Genomic DNA, 14,989 nt, shown 5'->3' with positions numbered 1-14,989 from the left:
GCATTTGTTTAGGAATAAGATTTGGACAAACATATTGTCCTGTGATGTATGTGAGTGTGTGAAACTAGAATAAACCTGAAATAAATCAATGTTTGCCCACCTTGAATCGCACTTTGTGAGGCTCTATCCACTGCGTCAAGAGACTTTGGATTTTCAGTCTCATTCTCAACATGCGGTTCACCGGATGCTTTATTGTTCAGAGATGATTGTTCTATTTCCAAGGCATCGACATCTGAGGGTGGAGTGAAACCTTGCGATGAAGATACATCAGTCTGATTCTCTGAGTGCCATAATCCCTCATCAGGTGACCTCTCATCTGCTGTCATCTCTGAATTATCCCATCTGGGTTGCTGTGGCAACAATTGCACATCTCCACTCTGTTCAGCTACACTGCAGTCCACTGCAGATTTATCACTGGTCTCTGTTGACTGATGATCACCTTCAACTGGATCGATCGTTTCACTTTCTTCTGCACCAGATTGACTGGCTTCAAATAAAAGCCTGCTGGTGACCTCTGGGGCCAGATGCTCAGAGACGATGGCCTCTCCAGCTTCGCTTTCATCGACTTTCACTGCTGAAGTGTCCCCACTCTCTGACAACGCTGGACCTAGCGACAGATCCTCTTTGAAAAGTTCTGGGACGAGTTTCTCTCCTGTCCCCTCAGTATTCAAAGCCTCTATTGTTTGGAGGCTGGGTGACAGTTGCGATTCAGGCCCGGTGCCAGTCTGGCTGCAGCCCGTCGCTATCAGTGCACTGACGGTGCCAGGCTCCAAGGGGAGCCCTGCATCCACAGTTAGTGAGTGCTCTTTGTTTTCACCAGGTTTTGAATCATTTGGTTCCTCCATCAAATCCTGATCCCCCATACCAACACTGTCCTGAGAGGGGTGGAATATTTCTGTTGTGGAGCTCCCGAGCGATCGGAAGCTGTCATCATCATCACTAGAGAGGCCACGGATCATCCCTGAATCAAGATCAGCATGACTGTTGAAGCTGGAGCTGGGCATCGTTTCAGGTGATAGATCAATTTGTATATCTTCCATGGAGTTATCAGCAGTCTGACAATCAGCTCCGTCATCAGGCTCGTCTAAACTAGGCAAACTGGTATTTTCAAGACTACATCCAGAAGGTTCAGCTACTTCAGCGTCTTCTCCATCTAGCTCTTTAACACTGGCTGTTCCAGTACAATTCCCAGAATGACGACCAGTTTCTAGAGCCAAGCCCCTCTGCTGCACCGTAGCATAATCCCTACCAGCTGTTTCCTGGTTTTGTTCCAGGCTGTTTATGTCTGGCGGAGGTTCCCCCTCGTGGAGGCCTTCTATCAAGAGAGGTGGAACCTCAGATTCAGGCTCCTCGATTACATCACCGCAGACTATCAGCGATGGGTTGGGTAGGTCCTCTGGGATTGACAGAAGTTCTGTTAACCCTTCACTCTCTACCCTCTCCTCATCTAAAGAGACGCCGTCACAGAGTTCCTGGCTAAGTTTCTCCTCTTCTTTCCCGATGCTCTCCTTCATTTCAGAATCAGAGGTGTCAGATACATCAGAGTCCTCTAATGACGGGGACTGGCCCATGACTGAAGCGTTCGTGCCTCCACTGAGTGTTATTAGATCTGTTGACTCTGAGTTGGTCTCCTCCTCCCTCCTTCTAGTTGTGCTGTCCTCTGCTTCCTGTTCTGATATTTCCTTTCCCTGAGTGGCCTCCTGTCCTTCCCGGATCACAGCCTCTCCTCTATCAGTTTCCTCTACCTGTTTATCACAGCTTGCTGGTGGTAGGATTCCCACAGTGAGGCTCTCCCCTTCTGCCTCACTCTGTGTTCCTTCACTCCTGTCACACAAACTCAAACTCCGGGTGGAAACATCAGGCTGCTCCTTTCCCTCCTGCTCTGTTTGGCAATAATCTCTCCCAGTTTTTGACCTGAGACACACCCTGTGCCCCAGGGAGCCGAGGCCATGCTCCTGGGAACGTATATCTGATGTTGGAGTACTCACAGACAAGCTCCACTCTGAATTTCCAGTTCCACCATGTCCACAATCGACACTACTGCTGATTTCCACTGAGCAGTTTTCTACCCAGCTCCCTCCTGTTGTTGTATCCTGTGATGCTAAAGCAGGCTGCTGTAATCGCTCGAGACAGGTTATCTCCGTTTCTACACCATCACAACATTCAGCTGCTGTGTGCAGAGAATCAAACTGCAGCTCCAGTACAGAAACTCCCTGCAGAATATAAAAAAGGAAACATCATAAACGTTAGCTTTTCCCTCAAAGAAACCAACAGAGGTGCTATCTAGTTCTTATCAATCACCAGCTCTGTGATTGCATAAGGTGTTCCACCGGTTATACAAACTTAGCTTGAAGGTTAAAAAAATGAGGGCAGTGAAAAAACAAACAATCTAACAATGTTCAGCAGCAGTGCAGGTCCTGAGTGAGGCCAACATGAGTGGAGATAGTGTGTTAAAAGGGCAGGGTGGCGTGACTCACCTTGGCATGGAGATGGCATATCAAGTGCAGCAGCTGCTCCACACTCCTCTGAAGGGTTGGAGGATCATGGCCCGGGTGGATGGTCAGCGTTAGAGTATGTGTGTTCAGCCTGGGGAAGTGGCAACCTACCCGGGCATCTGAAACCAGCTGAACAGTCTCAGTCACTTTGTCCGTCTCCGTGTCTGTCTCAGCCCTGCCGTAAAATAAACACTTAGATCATCCACAAGTCTCTGTAACGTGATTGGCTAACACGGCACAGAAACGCTTTCAAAAGAAGGTTTTAACAGTGATGTCAGCCGATTTACACTCCCCCTTGCGATAGTCCACTTGGTTTGCTGTTTTTGGGAAAAGCCATATGCTGCGGTTGTTATATATATGTCTATTCTAGCAGTGTATCAGGTAATCCAGTAACATAGTGATGCTGTCAAGTAATAAAGTAGCTATTAAACGTTAAAAAGTTCCAGACGCTGCGGCCAGTCAACCAAAAATGTTCTTTTCCTTCCTAGCAGTAAAGTAAAGACCACTCCTAGTTGATAAGCTTCCTGATAAAACTTCACTCCCCCTGCTGTGTTTGCTCTAAGTGTTGAAGGTAAAAGTATGTGCAGGATTTTTTTTTTCTTTCCATAAAAGACACCTCCCAGTCAACCAGATCTGTTTGCGTAATGCTTGGGTGGATTGCTTTAGTACGAGGCATGACTGCTGAGGTCACCAGCCAGGCTGTAAGTGACTTCACTTTTCATGAGGGAAATGTAATTACCAACACACAAAGAGGAAGCTGTAAGTTGTGAAGCCCCTCCAGCGCACGCTTGGTAATGAGTAAGTGGTAGCTGTCATTCAGCTTGTGGCATCTTCATTTTGAGTCAAATGAAAACTATTCTGCAGCAGATAAGTAGAGTATTTAAAAGACATAAAAAGGGTCCATTCCACCTTAAACCGTGTCTCTGTCCATTTACCAAAAAGCTGTCTTCCCCCTGCAGCTTAATGTTTCGCTATAAAAGGATGTAAAAAAAAAAAAAAAAAAAAAAACTGAACTTAGTACTCACTCAGACCTTATTAAAGATAACACCTGACAACTGCAAACAAACATACATCCTCCTACATTAAACTCTGCAAAGATAACACTGCAGTGTGTGCGCATATTAAAGTAAAGTTACACGTAGTGAGATGTTGCAGCCAGGTGCTACAGCAGATCACAGACAAAGTTGTAACCAAGGCTTTTGTGTTTCAAATAGTTTCCCAATCTCTCTGGATTTTCTGGGAACAATACCGGCCGGCCACATCTTTTCAATTTGCCCTCAACTATCTGGGTGCAGCTGAAACTGCTAAGTTGAGCAGCAAACTTTGTGGTTATGTTCTTTAGATAGTTTCCATGAAGACAACAGACAAATAAGATTGCCCTATTGAGCTGGGAGTAACTACGCCATCTGCCCTGATATATTGACATGGGATTGTTTGCACAGAGAAGGCGGCAGTGTTGACTAAAGCTTGCAGCTAGTATCACTGTCATATGATGTAAACATTTGCAGACACGTTTGTGGCACTCCATTAAAAAAACATTATTATTATTACTGCACAATTAAGCCAGCCTTTGACTGTCATTACAAGTCGTGCTCAGTTCTTACTCTGTGAGGAGCTTGTGGAGCCGTTTGTGTCCTCGCAGGGCTGCAATGGTGGAGGGTGTGTGGCCTTCTCTGTTAGCCAATCGCAGTGCTGCTTTCGCTCCTGACTGCTGCAGCAAGAAGTCCGTAACCCGAAAAAGACCTCGACGTGCTGAGAAATGCAGCAGAGTCTCCTGAGGATTCAGGTCTGAGGAAAAGACAAAGGAATACAGAAATAAATACAATAAATTCAGAAAGAGGGAAACAAACATAGAAACTGAGAGAGGCAGCAGAGTGCAGCAGTCCTGGCAACCAGTTTGTAGTGCTGTAGCCGACATACCATCACTTGCTGCAGCTTGGCAACACAGCAGTGGCATCTAATTAAACCAGTACAGACCTTTACACATTTACAGACTGATATAACCATACTGTGGTGTTTGGATGAAAGCCAACATGCCAAATGAGAAAGAACTTAAACTGTGTGTTTTCATAATACAGTGCTTATATTCCAGTCAATGTGCCTCTTAAACAGCATCTGATATGTGATAATAAATCTATCACAGCATCAGCATCAATAATGACGCATGTGACTGGATCAAACCAAAGCATTTAATTTCAGCAAAGGGTGAGCAACACTAACTCTTGACACCTGACTCCCACTTTTAATTTAAGTCTATTATTGGCCTCATAGATCATTTGAACTCCTAATAACACCATCAAACATTGAAACCCTCCCATTACACATCCACAAAGACAATAATGGAGATTCATGGACACACACACACAGACCTCCAATTTGTGAAATTAAATCTTTCTCTGCATTCATAGGGAAAGATTATTAATATTTTTCTTGTTCTCCACTTGCCCAATCTTCTCTGTTATCATTTATAAATTTTACTGTCAGGCCACTGCCATTTATTGTCAGTTTAAAAAGGGCATCCTGAGATAAGAAAACTTTTAAAATAGTAGTTTAATAAAGGGGGAACATACAGATCATTGGAAAGACATAAAACCTTTAGTTAAAACAGACAACTGTAAATGTTCAATGGTGCGGTGTTTGAAAAAATCTCTACTTCAGCACCCAGATGTCTTGTAATGCAGAGTCAGTACACTGCTCACACACAATGCTCAGGTTTATCAAACCACCTGCTCCGTGGTTATTTATAACAGCAGAAACTACAGGAACAAGGAAGATAAAATGTCCACAGTACTGTTGCTGAGTCTGGATTTTTCTGGACAGAGTATTTTTCACTTGTATAATAAAAATTGCGTTTTATTCTTTAACTTTCATTTGTCACTGCCTGTGAATGGACTGTCCATGCAGAGCAGAAATATATTCAATATTGCAACTGCTCGTCTGTGATTTCTTCTCAGACCTTTTAACTGTGCCTTGTGTAGTTTTCAACAGTGAGATTAAATCAGTTGGAAAAGAGTGAAAACAACAAACCAGCTGAAAAACTGCAGCAGATCAGAGAAAGGGTCAGAAAACACATTCTGCTTAGCGTTATTAGTGCCATAATGCCCATTAGGCAACATTTACAATGCTGGTTGTGTCTGCTGATGAGAGGTTTCACTCCATTTAACATGGGCCAGTCTGAACCAGCCTGCCCTTATGTATTTCAAGTTAATTGGTCATATTTAATGCTCCACTTGGCTGAGCTGGACCGGACTGGAATGTGAGGCGGCAAACAGCAGCAGGAAATGCCTTACTGCTGGGTTTGGTGATGGTTCCTTCAAACTGGCTACCATAACATCCATGACATTTTTGTACTAAGGCAACTTGAAGGGTTGGCTGTGATGTACAGTACATAGATTACAGATATTTGCAGCAGTAGAGGAACCACCTACATGAGGTTGCTGAATAGTATGTTGGCTCATCAAAAGCTACCAAAACAGCTTCACTGCTCCTTGGCAGAGATCCAAGCTGGTTGGCTACTGCTTAGTTAGCTTAACAACTATGAGAACAAACTTGGGGCCACAACAGTTATTTCCATAATCAGTTCATCTGTCTGTATATATATTTTATATTCATGAATTAATTATTTACACATCAGAAAAGTTTTGCTACTTTTGTCCAGCCATCAGGTGTTCAATTAAAAATGACAAAAAAAGAGGAAAGCCGAGAAGCTTAGACAAGATATGAAATTTTAGGTAGTGCCATGGCTCTGTTGGGCCATCACTTTAGACTGAAATATGTCAAAACATATAAATCGACCATGACCAAGTATAGTCTTGTCTTGTTAATGAATGATGTAAATGAAGTGCCTTAAAAATGCCTTAAAGGATCGATGATAATATTCTGTGTTTGTTAAGGCTGCAGATTAGTGATGCACTAAAATGTTATTGTTTGACAAACCACAAGTTACAGATAATTTGACACCGCTAACTGTTTAACAACGTAAATTATTTGGGTGTTTTCGTTTCGTTGACATGCACAGCTCTTCCGCGTTGAGCGTATTTCCCCGAGGACGATAAATGGCTTGCTATGGTGAGATCAGTGACTGTTGTGTGTCCACGGTGTGAAGGATGACTGAGATAAACCACCGTCACCTCCACCTATAGTCTGCCACTATCCATCATCTGACAGATCTGATAAATGAGGAGCAGAGATGCAGCTCTCCTCCCTCCCCACAGCTCATCACAGCTGAGTGTCTTGCATTGAAGCGGTGACATATTGTGAAGCAGAGCTTATTAGAGCACATGTCACTCACCGCAGCAGGGAGACGCCTTCAACATCAACAACATGACAACTGACTTCTATGCAAAGGAGCCTCTGTGTGTGTGTGTGCGCGCGTGTGTGTGTGTGTGTGTGTGTGTATACGTCTGTCCATCTCGCTCAACAGTTGCAACACTTTCCACAATAGTAACAAGCAGATTTTATCTAATTGGCAGGGAGGTTATCACTGAAAATTTATTTTGACGATGTTTCTTCTCAGGCTCCAGAATAATGAATAAAACATTTAAAAAGAGTGTCTGTGGACTTTTATCATTCATGTTTTTTTTTTCATTTTTATATTTACTGAGTCTTCCGTTTTGTTAGAGACACTGCTGGTTTTGCTGGTTTGGTCGGATATCCAAGTCTAAGTTAAACCAATAAGCTATTACCTTAAAAATAGCCAGAGGCAGGGGCCACACTCTAACTACTCCCAAAAGTCTTGTTTACGCTGCTTCACAGAGAGCAATTACCTCGCAGAGTTTATCATCCACATCGGCTCGTTTGGCTTCCTTTAACTGATTAAAGTCATCAGAGTCAATGGCTGGAGAAAATTGGCACTTTCATTTTAATAAACAAAATCTAGGTTTGTTTGTACTGATACAGCTATTTCTCACAACCAAAACTTGCTACTTGGTCGGGCTGCAGCAAAGAGATACTGTTCTCTGTTTGATCATAGTAATACCAGAGTCAGATCAAAGTCCGTACAGAGACGTGTGGTTTCATGTTCATGTCTTTCTGTTAATGTTAATGGAGTGTCAGTCAGTGGAAATTTAAATATATATCGTTCATTGATTATTAGAACAGTACATCCAGGTACATCATTTCATATTGTGTCATTACTGATTAGAAGACTACTGCTGCGCAATCACATCGTTTACATTCTTTCACAGTGCAATACAGATAGCCGTGTTGACACTGAGCAGCAGTTTTGCAGATAACTGAGCCTTTTTTCTACTGTGTTGTTTTGTTATTTTCACTGTCAATAATCTTCCTGGGCATCTGAAATCAAATCCTATCATAATTGACCAGTCACAGCTCTTCTTGTGGACTTGATTTGTAGTAATATTTCTGAGAAGACGCGTGGCAGCTGGTGTAGCCTACAGCAGCTACATGGATAAGCTCCATAGCTATGCTGTAAGCCCTCAACACACAACTATAAATTCTCCGCAAGCAAGGGGTTTTAAGACACCAAGATTCATCAGTTAATGAAATACATGGTTGGTCTTTACATTATGATAGAAAATGGGTGTAGTTGAGGTCTTTATGTCATGAATTGCACACATGCTGTAGGTGAATTAATCCATTTTGCACATGTGTCCTGCTTTTTGATAAGAAAAAGATGAACCTACAATTATTAAGTCAGTCGTTTATAAGCATCTTTCAGAAGTCTTTCCAGGATATCAGGTAGATCAATTGTTGACTTTGTCTTAGCTGTGCTTTAATCAGCTGCTCAAACAAACTGGGAAATGTGTGTGTGTGGGGGGGGTGGGGGGGGGGGGGGGGGGGGGACCTGAATAGAAGACACAAGTCTCTGCGCAACGAAATTAATATTCCTTTCATAAATGTCCATTAAATTCTTAGGTTTCGATTGGATTTCTACCAACTTGCTGAAAAATTGACGATCAAGAACCGGTAAAGACTGAACACTCTGTAGACTCTGAAATTACACAATTTCCACTTTCCTAGAGTCAGAAAATAATAAATGCCAGAGGACAGACCTTTTATTTATGTATTTGGTGTAATCTGAAGTTATGTTAAACAGGAATATTAGGTTTAGCTCAATTGTCTCTGGGATCACATAACATAAATTATACATGATACGCTGATAAAATAACACGATGATGAGTAGAGGGGCGGCCACCCCTGTATGATCATAAGCTGGCAAATAATTCCTGTCAGGATTAGTTAGCCCTCCAGACGGCACTTTCACATCCAGACTGTGAAGGTCAGACAGAAGCAGCACTTTCATGTTGTGTTGTGTTTATTTATTGTGTGTGTGTGTGTGTGTGTGTGTGCATGTCATGGCCAATTTCAGACTAGTGTGCTTTGAGATTGAGTAATTCGACATTCACACAGACGACCTTCATCTGTTGAGAGGCGTGGCTGCCGACCGTGATTAACCCAAACGTTGATAGACATAGCAACAGTAACTAAGGAGGGCGAGGCTTAGCAAATGGTCAGTTAGCAGGACAACACACACTCCAAAGCGCACACACACACACACACACACACACACAACATAATGCTAATAGAGATCTATCTATATCTAGTCATTACTGTAAATGTGTTACATGTGATACATGTGACTCATAGATAAACATACAAAGAGAGGTGCCACGCGTGCCGTTATCTGTTGTACAACTATAATTTGTCGGCATGCTATCTGATTCATGAACACTACAGACCAGTCCACTGCCCTCCAGTCTCACCAGTGCTGTTAGTTAGATTTCTCCCCAGTAGGCTCCATCCTGCAGGCAATGCAAGGTGGCGGAGGGCCAAAGCCAGGCTCTCGTCTAGACGCTCACACTCCTGTAGGGGAATCTGACACTCATCCAGTAGCAACGCCCCATCGAGGCCATCATCCCGGCCCGCCGTGCTCACCTGCATGGAGGGTGATTACAAAGATGAGTCAAGTTTTTACAGAGGACGAGCTGAAGCTTAGTTTACTGGAAGCGCTCGCTTTAAGACGCTCAGCATAAGAGCATTAACCAAATGCCTCAAACGTAAAATGTAAATGTAGGTAGACACATCCACGTGCATTCATCGGTGCTAAGCTCAATTTAGGGCTGTGCTGTGTTGACACAACAAAACTGTGTTAAAAAAACTAATCAGAATCAGACTAAAAAAAGTTCCATTAGAAGCTTTAAAGTTGAGTGATCGAGACAGTTACATTATCTTGTCCTCCTGCAAGGCAAAGAGATTTCTATGGGATAATAAATTGTGCTGAAAAGAATTCATTAATTAAATACAGAGGACTTTGAGACATCAAGCCTTGTCAGGGAAGAAACAATAACGCAGCAATCTTTTGTCTTACTGTCACTTTGCTCAGATTGCTGCATCACTTGTAACCAATGGTAACCACTCTGTCTCCTCTTCTGTGACAAGCCTCAACTTTTGATTTTTTGTTTTGTTTTGTTTTTTGTTTTTGTTTTTTTTGTTTATTTTACAGTTCACTCAAGAATGAAAATTACTTGTTTTGTTGCTCACCAAGAACTGGGCCATGTCAAAGGCCAAATCCTGGACAAAGCTGAATCGATGCTCAGCCAGTGGAGCCACGCAACCCAGACATGGCTTTAGATCCTCGGGGCTCTCAGGGACACCTCGGCTGACTGAACACAAGGTGACCAACACCACCTCGCAACAGTCATGAGCTATGAGATGATATAAGGGACAGAAAAAAATAGAGAAGAAATTAAAAACCACAGGTTACAGAGTAGTTTTAAAGCCTTTTCACAATACAATGATAAATAAATAGGTTATACTCTATATTATCAATCTCTGTATATAATAAAATCCTCAATGTGTTTAAAACTTTGTATAAAGCCAAGTGTGTTTTTGGGCATAAGCTATTTGCTATTTCACTGGGTTGTATGAGCAGCTACCATAGGCGACTTTAGTGACAGTGTTGTCATAGCAACAACAACACAGCAAGTAATAATTTAGTGTAGAATAACAATAATTGCAAAGTCAATAGTACAAATAAATATGATTAAATGAACTTCTGCTGGCAGCGCTAAATCCCACAGAATTTATCCAGCAAACCTTTATCATTTATTCCAGATGAATCACAAACCTTTTTCATGGAAGAGCTTTTGAATGTCACAGTAGGAAAAAATAAACGTGTAAATAATAAAATGAATGATGAAATTACATCTGACAGCTAGATGCTTCTGTTTCGGGGTCCTGTATTGTTCATGCTAGCTCACTGTCGCATTGGCATGACTTACTGTGACACAGAGAGCCATCGTTTTTAGTAACATTACATGTCTGCTGTGAAAAAAGGGGAAGATAGTGAGGCATATATTTACATCTCAAAGATACTTTGGCTCATAAACGTAATTGCATGGCTTCATAGATATATACTGCAAGTGGTACTCATGTCAGATGCTGGAGATTAATAATATGTTATTAGGTTATGCAACGATAATATGTTAACCCCCCCCCTCCCCCGGCAAAACACGCACATGCTGCATCAGCCACTTCTGCGAGATAAACTGAAATTTATTTATGAGCACTTTGCTGCTGAAAATTATGAATCAATAGTGAGTCTGATATCTTCTTTCAAAAGAGAAAATTGGTTTGCTTAAATTCAGTTCATTTAATTTCAGCCAGGTTTAATCAGGCAGAGGTAATGAAATAATCACACAGCCCCAACACAAAAGAAACAGATCATTAAATAAAGATTACCTCCAGTACTCTTGTAATTTGACATCACAAAATTGTCCAATAAGAACCGATCATTACCAATAATCAGCTATAACACAGTGCAGACTTGCACTGTTGACTTAATTTCATATCTAATTAATGCCAATAAATATGATTATTTTTTACCTAATTAAACATGTGTTTTTAATTCATCTCACTAATACCTCTTGAGAATGAAACTCAACCTACCAACAATGTATGCAAATGCATTTTCAGTTGTTATGACAAAGTGAATGAACAAAGAGGACTGTAGTTCCCATAAATGTGGCCAATGTCAAAACAACAACTAACAGGGGATAAAGGCTCTGCATTGTAAATGCACACAGTGCTGACATCCCTGCTTTTAATTTACAGGGCATTACAAGGTCTTGTGAATCAATTTACTTCCTCCACAAATGCCAAATCATGCGCAGGACTCCTTGTCATTCTACAAAAGAAATCAGATGGAGCTGACCCTTGACGACGCCCTCTGCATCTCGAACAAGATACCGTATCAGGCCCATTTATTCAACACACCTTCTTTTGTTTACCCTGTGCCAGTTTCGTTTGTGGCTACAAACATAGGCAGTCGGTCACTTGGCAGCTACACTTGTACATTAAGGTTCAAATGCCTTGCTCAAGTGCACCATAATCCAAGCCAAAGTACTGATTCATTGGATCTGCAGTGATTTTCCCAGACCACCTAGGAATTATATCCTGTGACCTTGTGCTTGATCACAGGAGCGGTACTGATTGGAGAGAGCACTGAAGTGGAACTAATCTGTTAGCCTATAGTAACACCTCCTCTGACCCCCCCTAGACACATGTAATTCAGCCGAGTTTCTAACAAGATAACAGTGAACATCTTCGGCCTTATTTTTTTCTCTAGTAATGCAGACATATTTATCCCTGCCGCTTGTTTTTTTTCCCCTCACACCATGAGCCAATATTTTTCTAAAATCCATGTTTAATACAGAATTGCGAGTATTCTATGGTTTTACCACCTATTTTCTGTTTACAGTGCCCTTTGACCCTTGATTTTCTTGCTTCCTATTGTTACTCATTCATACCACAGTAAGTATTTCTAACTTAAGCATTAGCTAAATATGTATAATTTTATAATTTTACAAATAGAATAAATGGGATGTGCTCCAAGAGGAGTGATGAATGAGCCGGGCTCTAGGAAAAGTAAAATGAAGTGATTTCCCTCTCGCAAATCATAACATTCGTTTAAAAACGAGGACAGTGGTAGTGGATGATTAATCATTTATTACTTTCTTCCACAGTTATAAGAACTCCTGACCCATGCTTTCTGTGTGATATGTGAGCAGAATAATACCATTCCCATCTCAAATTAATGAAGCAGTCTGACATTTTGGCATGTGTTAGCGCCTCTTACTGTTAATTTATGTAATAGCACATGGTGGCTACAGAGCATTAACCAACACACCCTGTATCTGACTGTTTTCACTTTTAGTGATGATATTTTTTTATTTTGTATTGTACTTTAATTTTATTAGAGGCTTTGACTGTTAACAGACACAACCTAAAAAATATTTAAAATATAAAAGTCTGTCATTGTGCTTTTTTTTCACAGAACCCTTAAGTAACACAGACAAACATGAGTTTAAAAAAGATTCAACAATGTGAAGTACTGTAGGTGGAGCTGCATTCCCACAGGTCCATTGGAGGTAAAAGGGAAGCTGTAAGGCTTTGTGGGTGGGCTGGCTTACCGGGACACAGAGCATGCAAGGTGTCACGATCGCTCCTTAGAGTGCTGGTCAGGTGCCGCTGTGTGCTGCCAGCAAACAGCAGGAAGTAGTCCACGCCTTCTTCATCCACAGCCAGCTCTTCATCGTTGAGCTGTACTGTGATAACGCACTGCCCCTGCACAGCAAGAGAGGGAAAGAGACGCAAAAGAGCAGCAAGAAACATAGATTAACAAATAAGCAAGAAAACACAACAGCTACGGAAAAAAGTACTAATTCTGATCCAACTTCTCTTCTCTACCTTCTCAGTCTCCTGTAAATACAAATCAGTGTTCAGGAGAGTGAAATCCAGTCTCCACTTAAGATGCATTTAAGACAAATGCTAATGCCAGCTGTGAACTACAATCCACATTACAGAGGGCTACCTGTACACCGAATCTTAACAGTGCAATGGTAATGATTTATTGATGGTAAAATGCAACAAAGACCAAAACAAACTGCAGTACTTCAAACGGCCACTAGAGGTTGGCTCAAGGACAAGTCGAGATTAAAATTTTCAATTTCACTGCAGAAATAACCATGTTTGGTTTCTATACCTAATTTCCATGTGCAGGGGATGAGTATTTATAAAACTCGCCCAATTCAAAATGTATTAAGGCTTAAAGTTATTCAAAATTAAGTGTGGCTGCTTTGATTGACAGGTGGCTGCTGTTACAGACGGTCTGTTTTGAGCTTCATTCAGCCCGCCTCAGGCAACGACCCATGTCTTTGCCCATTTTTAGATTAGCCGGGGGAGGTGGAGAGACAGGGCTACCAACAAAGCGGCCTCGAGAGCCACTACAATCTGAGCCTCAAAACGGCTCTTCAGAAAGCTATGTCACGGATACGACATTCGTTTTTTTATACTGTCAATAAATGCAACACATCACATCATTAACAAACAGGGAGGCGGCAGGCAGTGCTGAAACATGAAGGAGCAGCATGACCTTCTGCCAGCTCAGTGAGTGAGCTCTGACAGGTTCAGACAGCAGAGGACGAGACAGAGGTCGATGAAACAATTTTACAGAAAGGGGAGGCAAATTCAACTTAAAGTCTATTTTCTATACATATTTTCGCACCTATATTATGCTTCCCACATAATATTATGTGTCTTACCAATGTGCTAATATTCAAATGAGAACATACAATTGTTCATAGTTCATTGTTCGGTCTCTTGTTTTTCTAAAGTGACAATTGGCTATGCTGTGACTGAAGCGTTGGGGGGAATGATGTGGTGTCATCTGAGGACAGGCTGGGGAGTAGGAGAAGCAGAAAAAATAGGGATATTGTTCAAAATTTGCTGTTTTCCACTGTGGGATTGCAGCTTGTTGACACCGAGGAGGGATAATGGGATATTTCATCCCACTTAATCTGACCAGTGTTTCAATCTTTTCACCAGCCTGGTCTAACATGAACAGCCTGATGTGGCGACAAGCACAGGCTGGTGTCAAGGAGAGCTTAACGGTCAGGGTTAAAGGTGTTTCCTTTTTCTCTTATAAAAGGAGTAGCCTCAGGGCCTTGTTCCATACAGGGGGGGGGAATCAGCAGGTTGACAAGTAGCGAAGCTAACCAACAGCTTTGGGACTGGCATGTCTCTGTTTGGCAAGCCACTGTTGCTGCTGAGAAATGTGAGGGGCGAAAAATGTGTTCAAAGGCGAGCACATAGCCCACAGGCCACAGGAAGAGAAACAGCCTGCAGTAACCTTCTGAGAGCCGGGACTAAATACATCGACTTGCAGCATGAAGGATACAGGCTTTGCTATGCACAGGGAGTCTCAGCTTTAACAAGCAGAGCAGAGGCACTGCCGTAAATGAGTTGTAGATGGGTAGAAGCCAGCAGGCATGACATTCTCTCCATTAAAAACTCATCTTTTATCCTGAGACTAGACTGGAAATTAGAGTTTGGTGATACTGAATAGATTAGCACCTCGGTGGATTTGTGTGTTTGCACTCTGTGTGAAAATGAAAATTTATTAGTGAGAAATAAGTTTCACATCTTCACTATGAACAAAACAAAAGCAAAAATGAGGAACAGTTTTCCTTCGA

General features: G+C 41.9%; 1 protein-coding gene across 4 annotated transcripts in view; it reads right to left on the bottom strand.

Moving 5' to 3' along the window:
* akap13 (A-kinase anchoring protein 13) overlaps positions 1–14,989 on the bottom strand; it is a 94,846-nt gene that overhangs the window by 58,428 nt on the left and 21,429 nt on the right. For all 4 annotated transcript variants that reach the window (XM_019258375.2, XM_027281711.1, XM_027281712.1 and 1 more), the window contains exons 3-8: positions 12,929–13,082; positions 9,999–10,162; positions 9,221–9,392; positions 4,100–4,283; positions 2,478–2,670; positions 101–2,213 (exon numbers count right to left, since the gene is read on the bottom strand). In XM_019258375.2, coding sequence (XP_019113920.2) covers positions 101–2,213; positions 2,478–2,670; positions 4,100–4,283; positions 9,221–9,392; positions 9,999–10,162; positions 12,929–13,082 — 2,980 coding nt within the window. The remainder of the gene's footprint in view (positions 1–100; positions 2,214–2,477; positions 2,671–4,099; positions 4,284–9,220; positions 9,393–9,998; positions 10,163–12,928; positions 13,083–14,989) is intronic.

This window comes from Larimichthys crocea, chromosome VIII (assembly GCF_000972845.2).
Source record: "Larimichthys crocea isolate SSNF chromosome VIII, L_crocea_2.0, whole genome shotgun sequence".
In the NCBI taxonomy this organism is placed as follows: domain Eukaryota; kingdom Metazoa; phylum Chordata; class Actinopteri; family Sciaenidae; genus Larimichthys; species Larimichthys crocea.
This window is presented reverse-complemented; position numbering and strand designations above follow the sequence as displayed.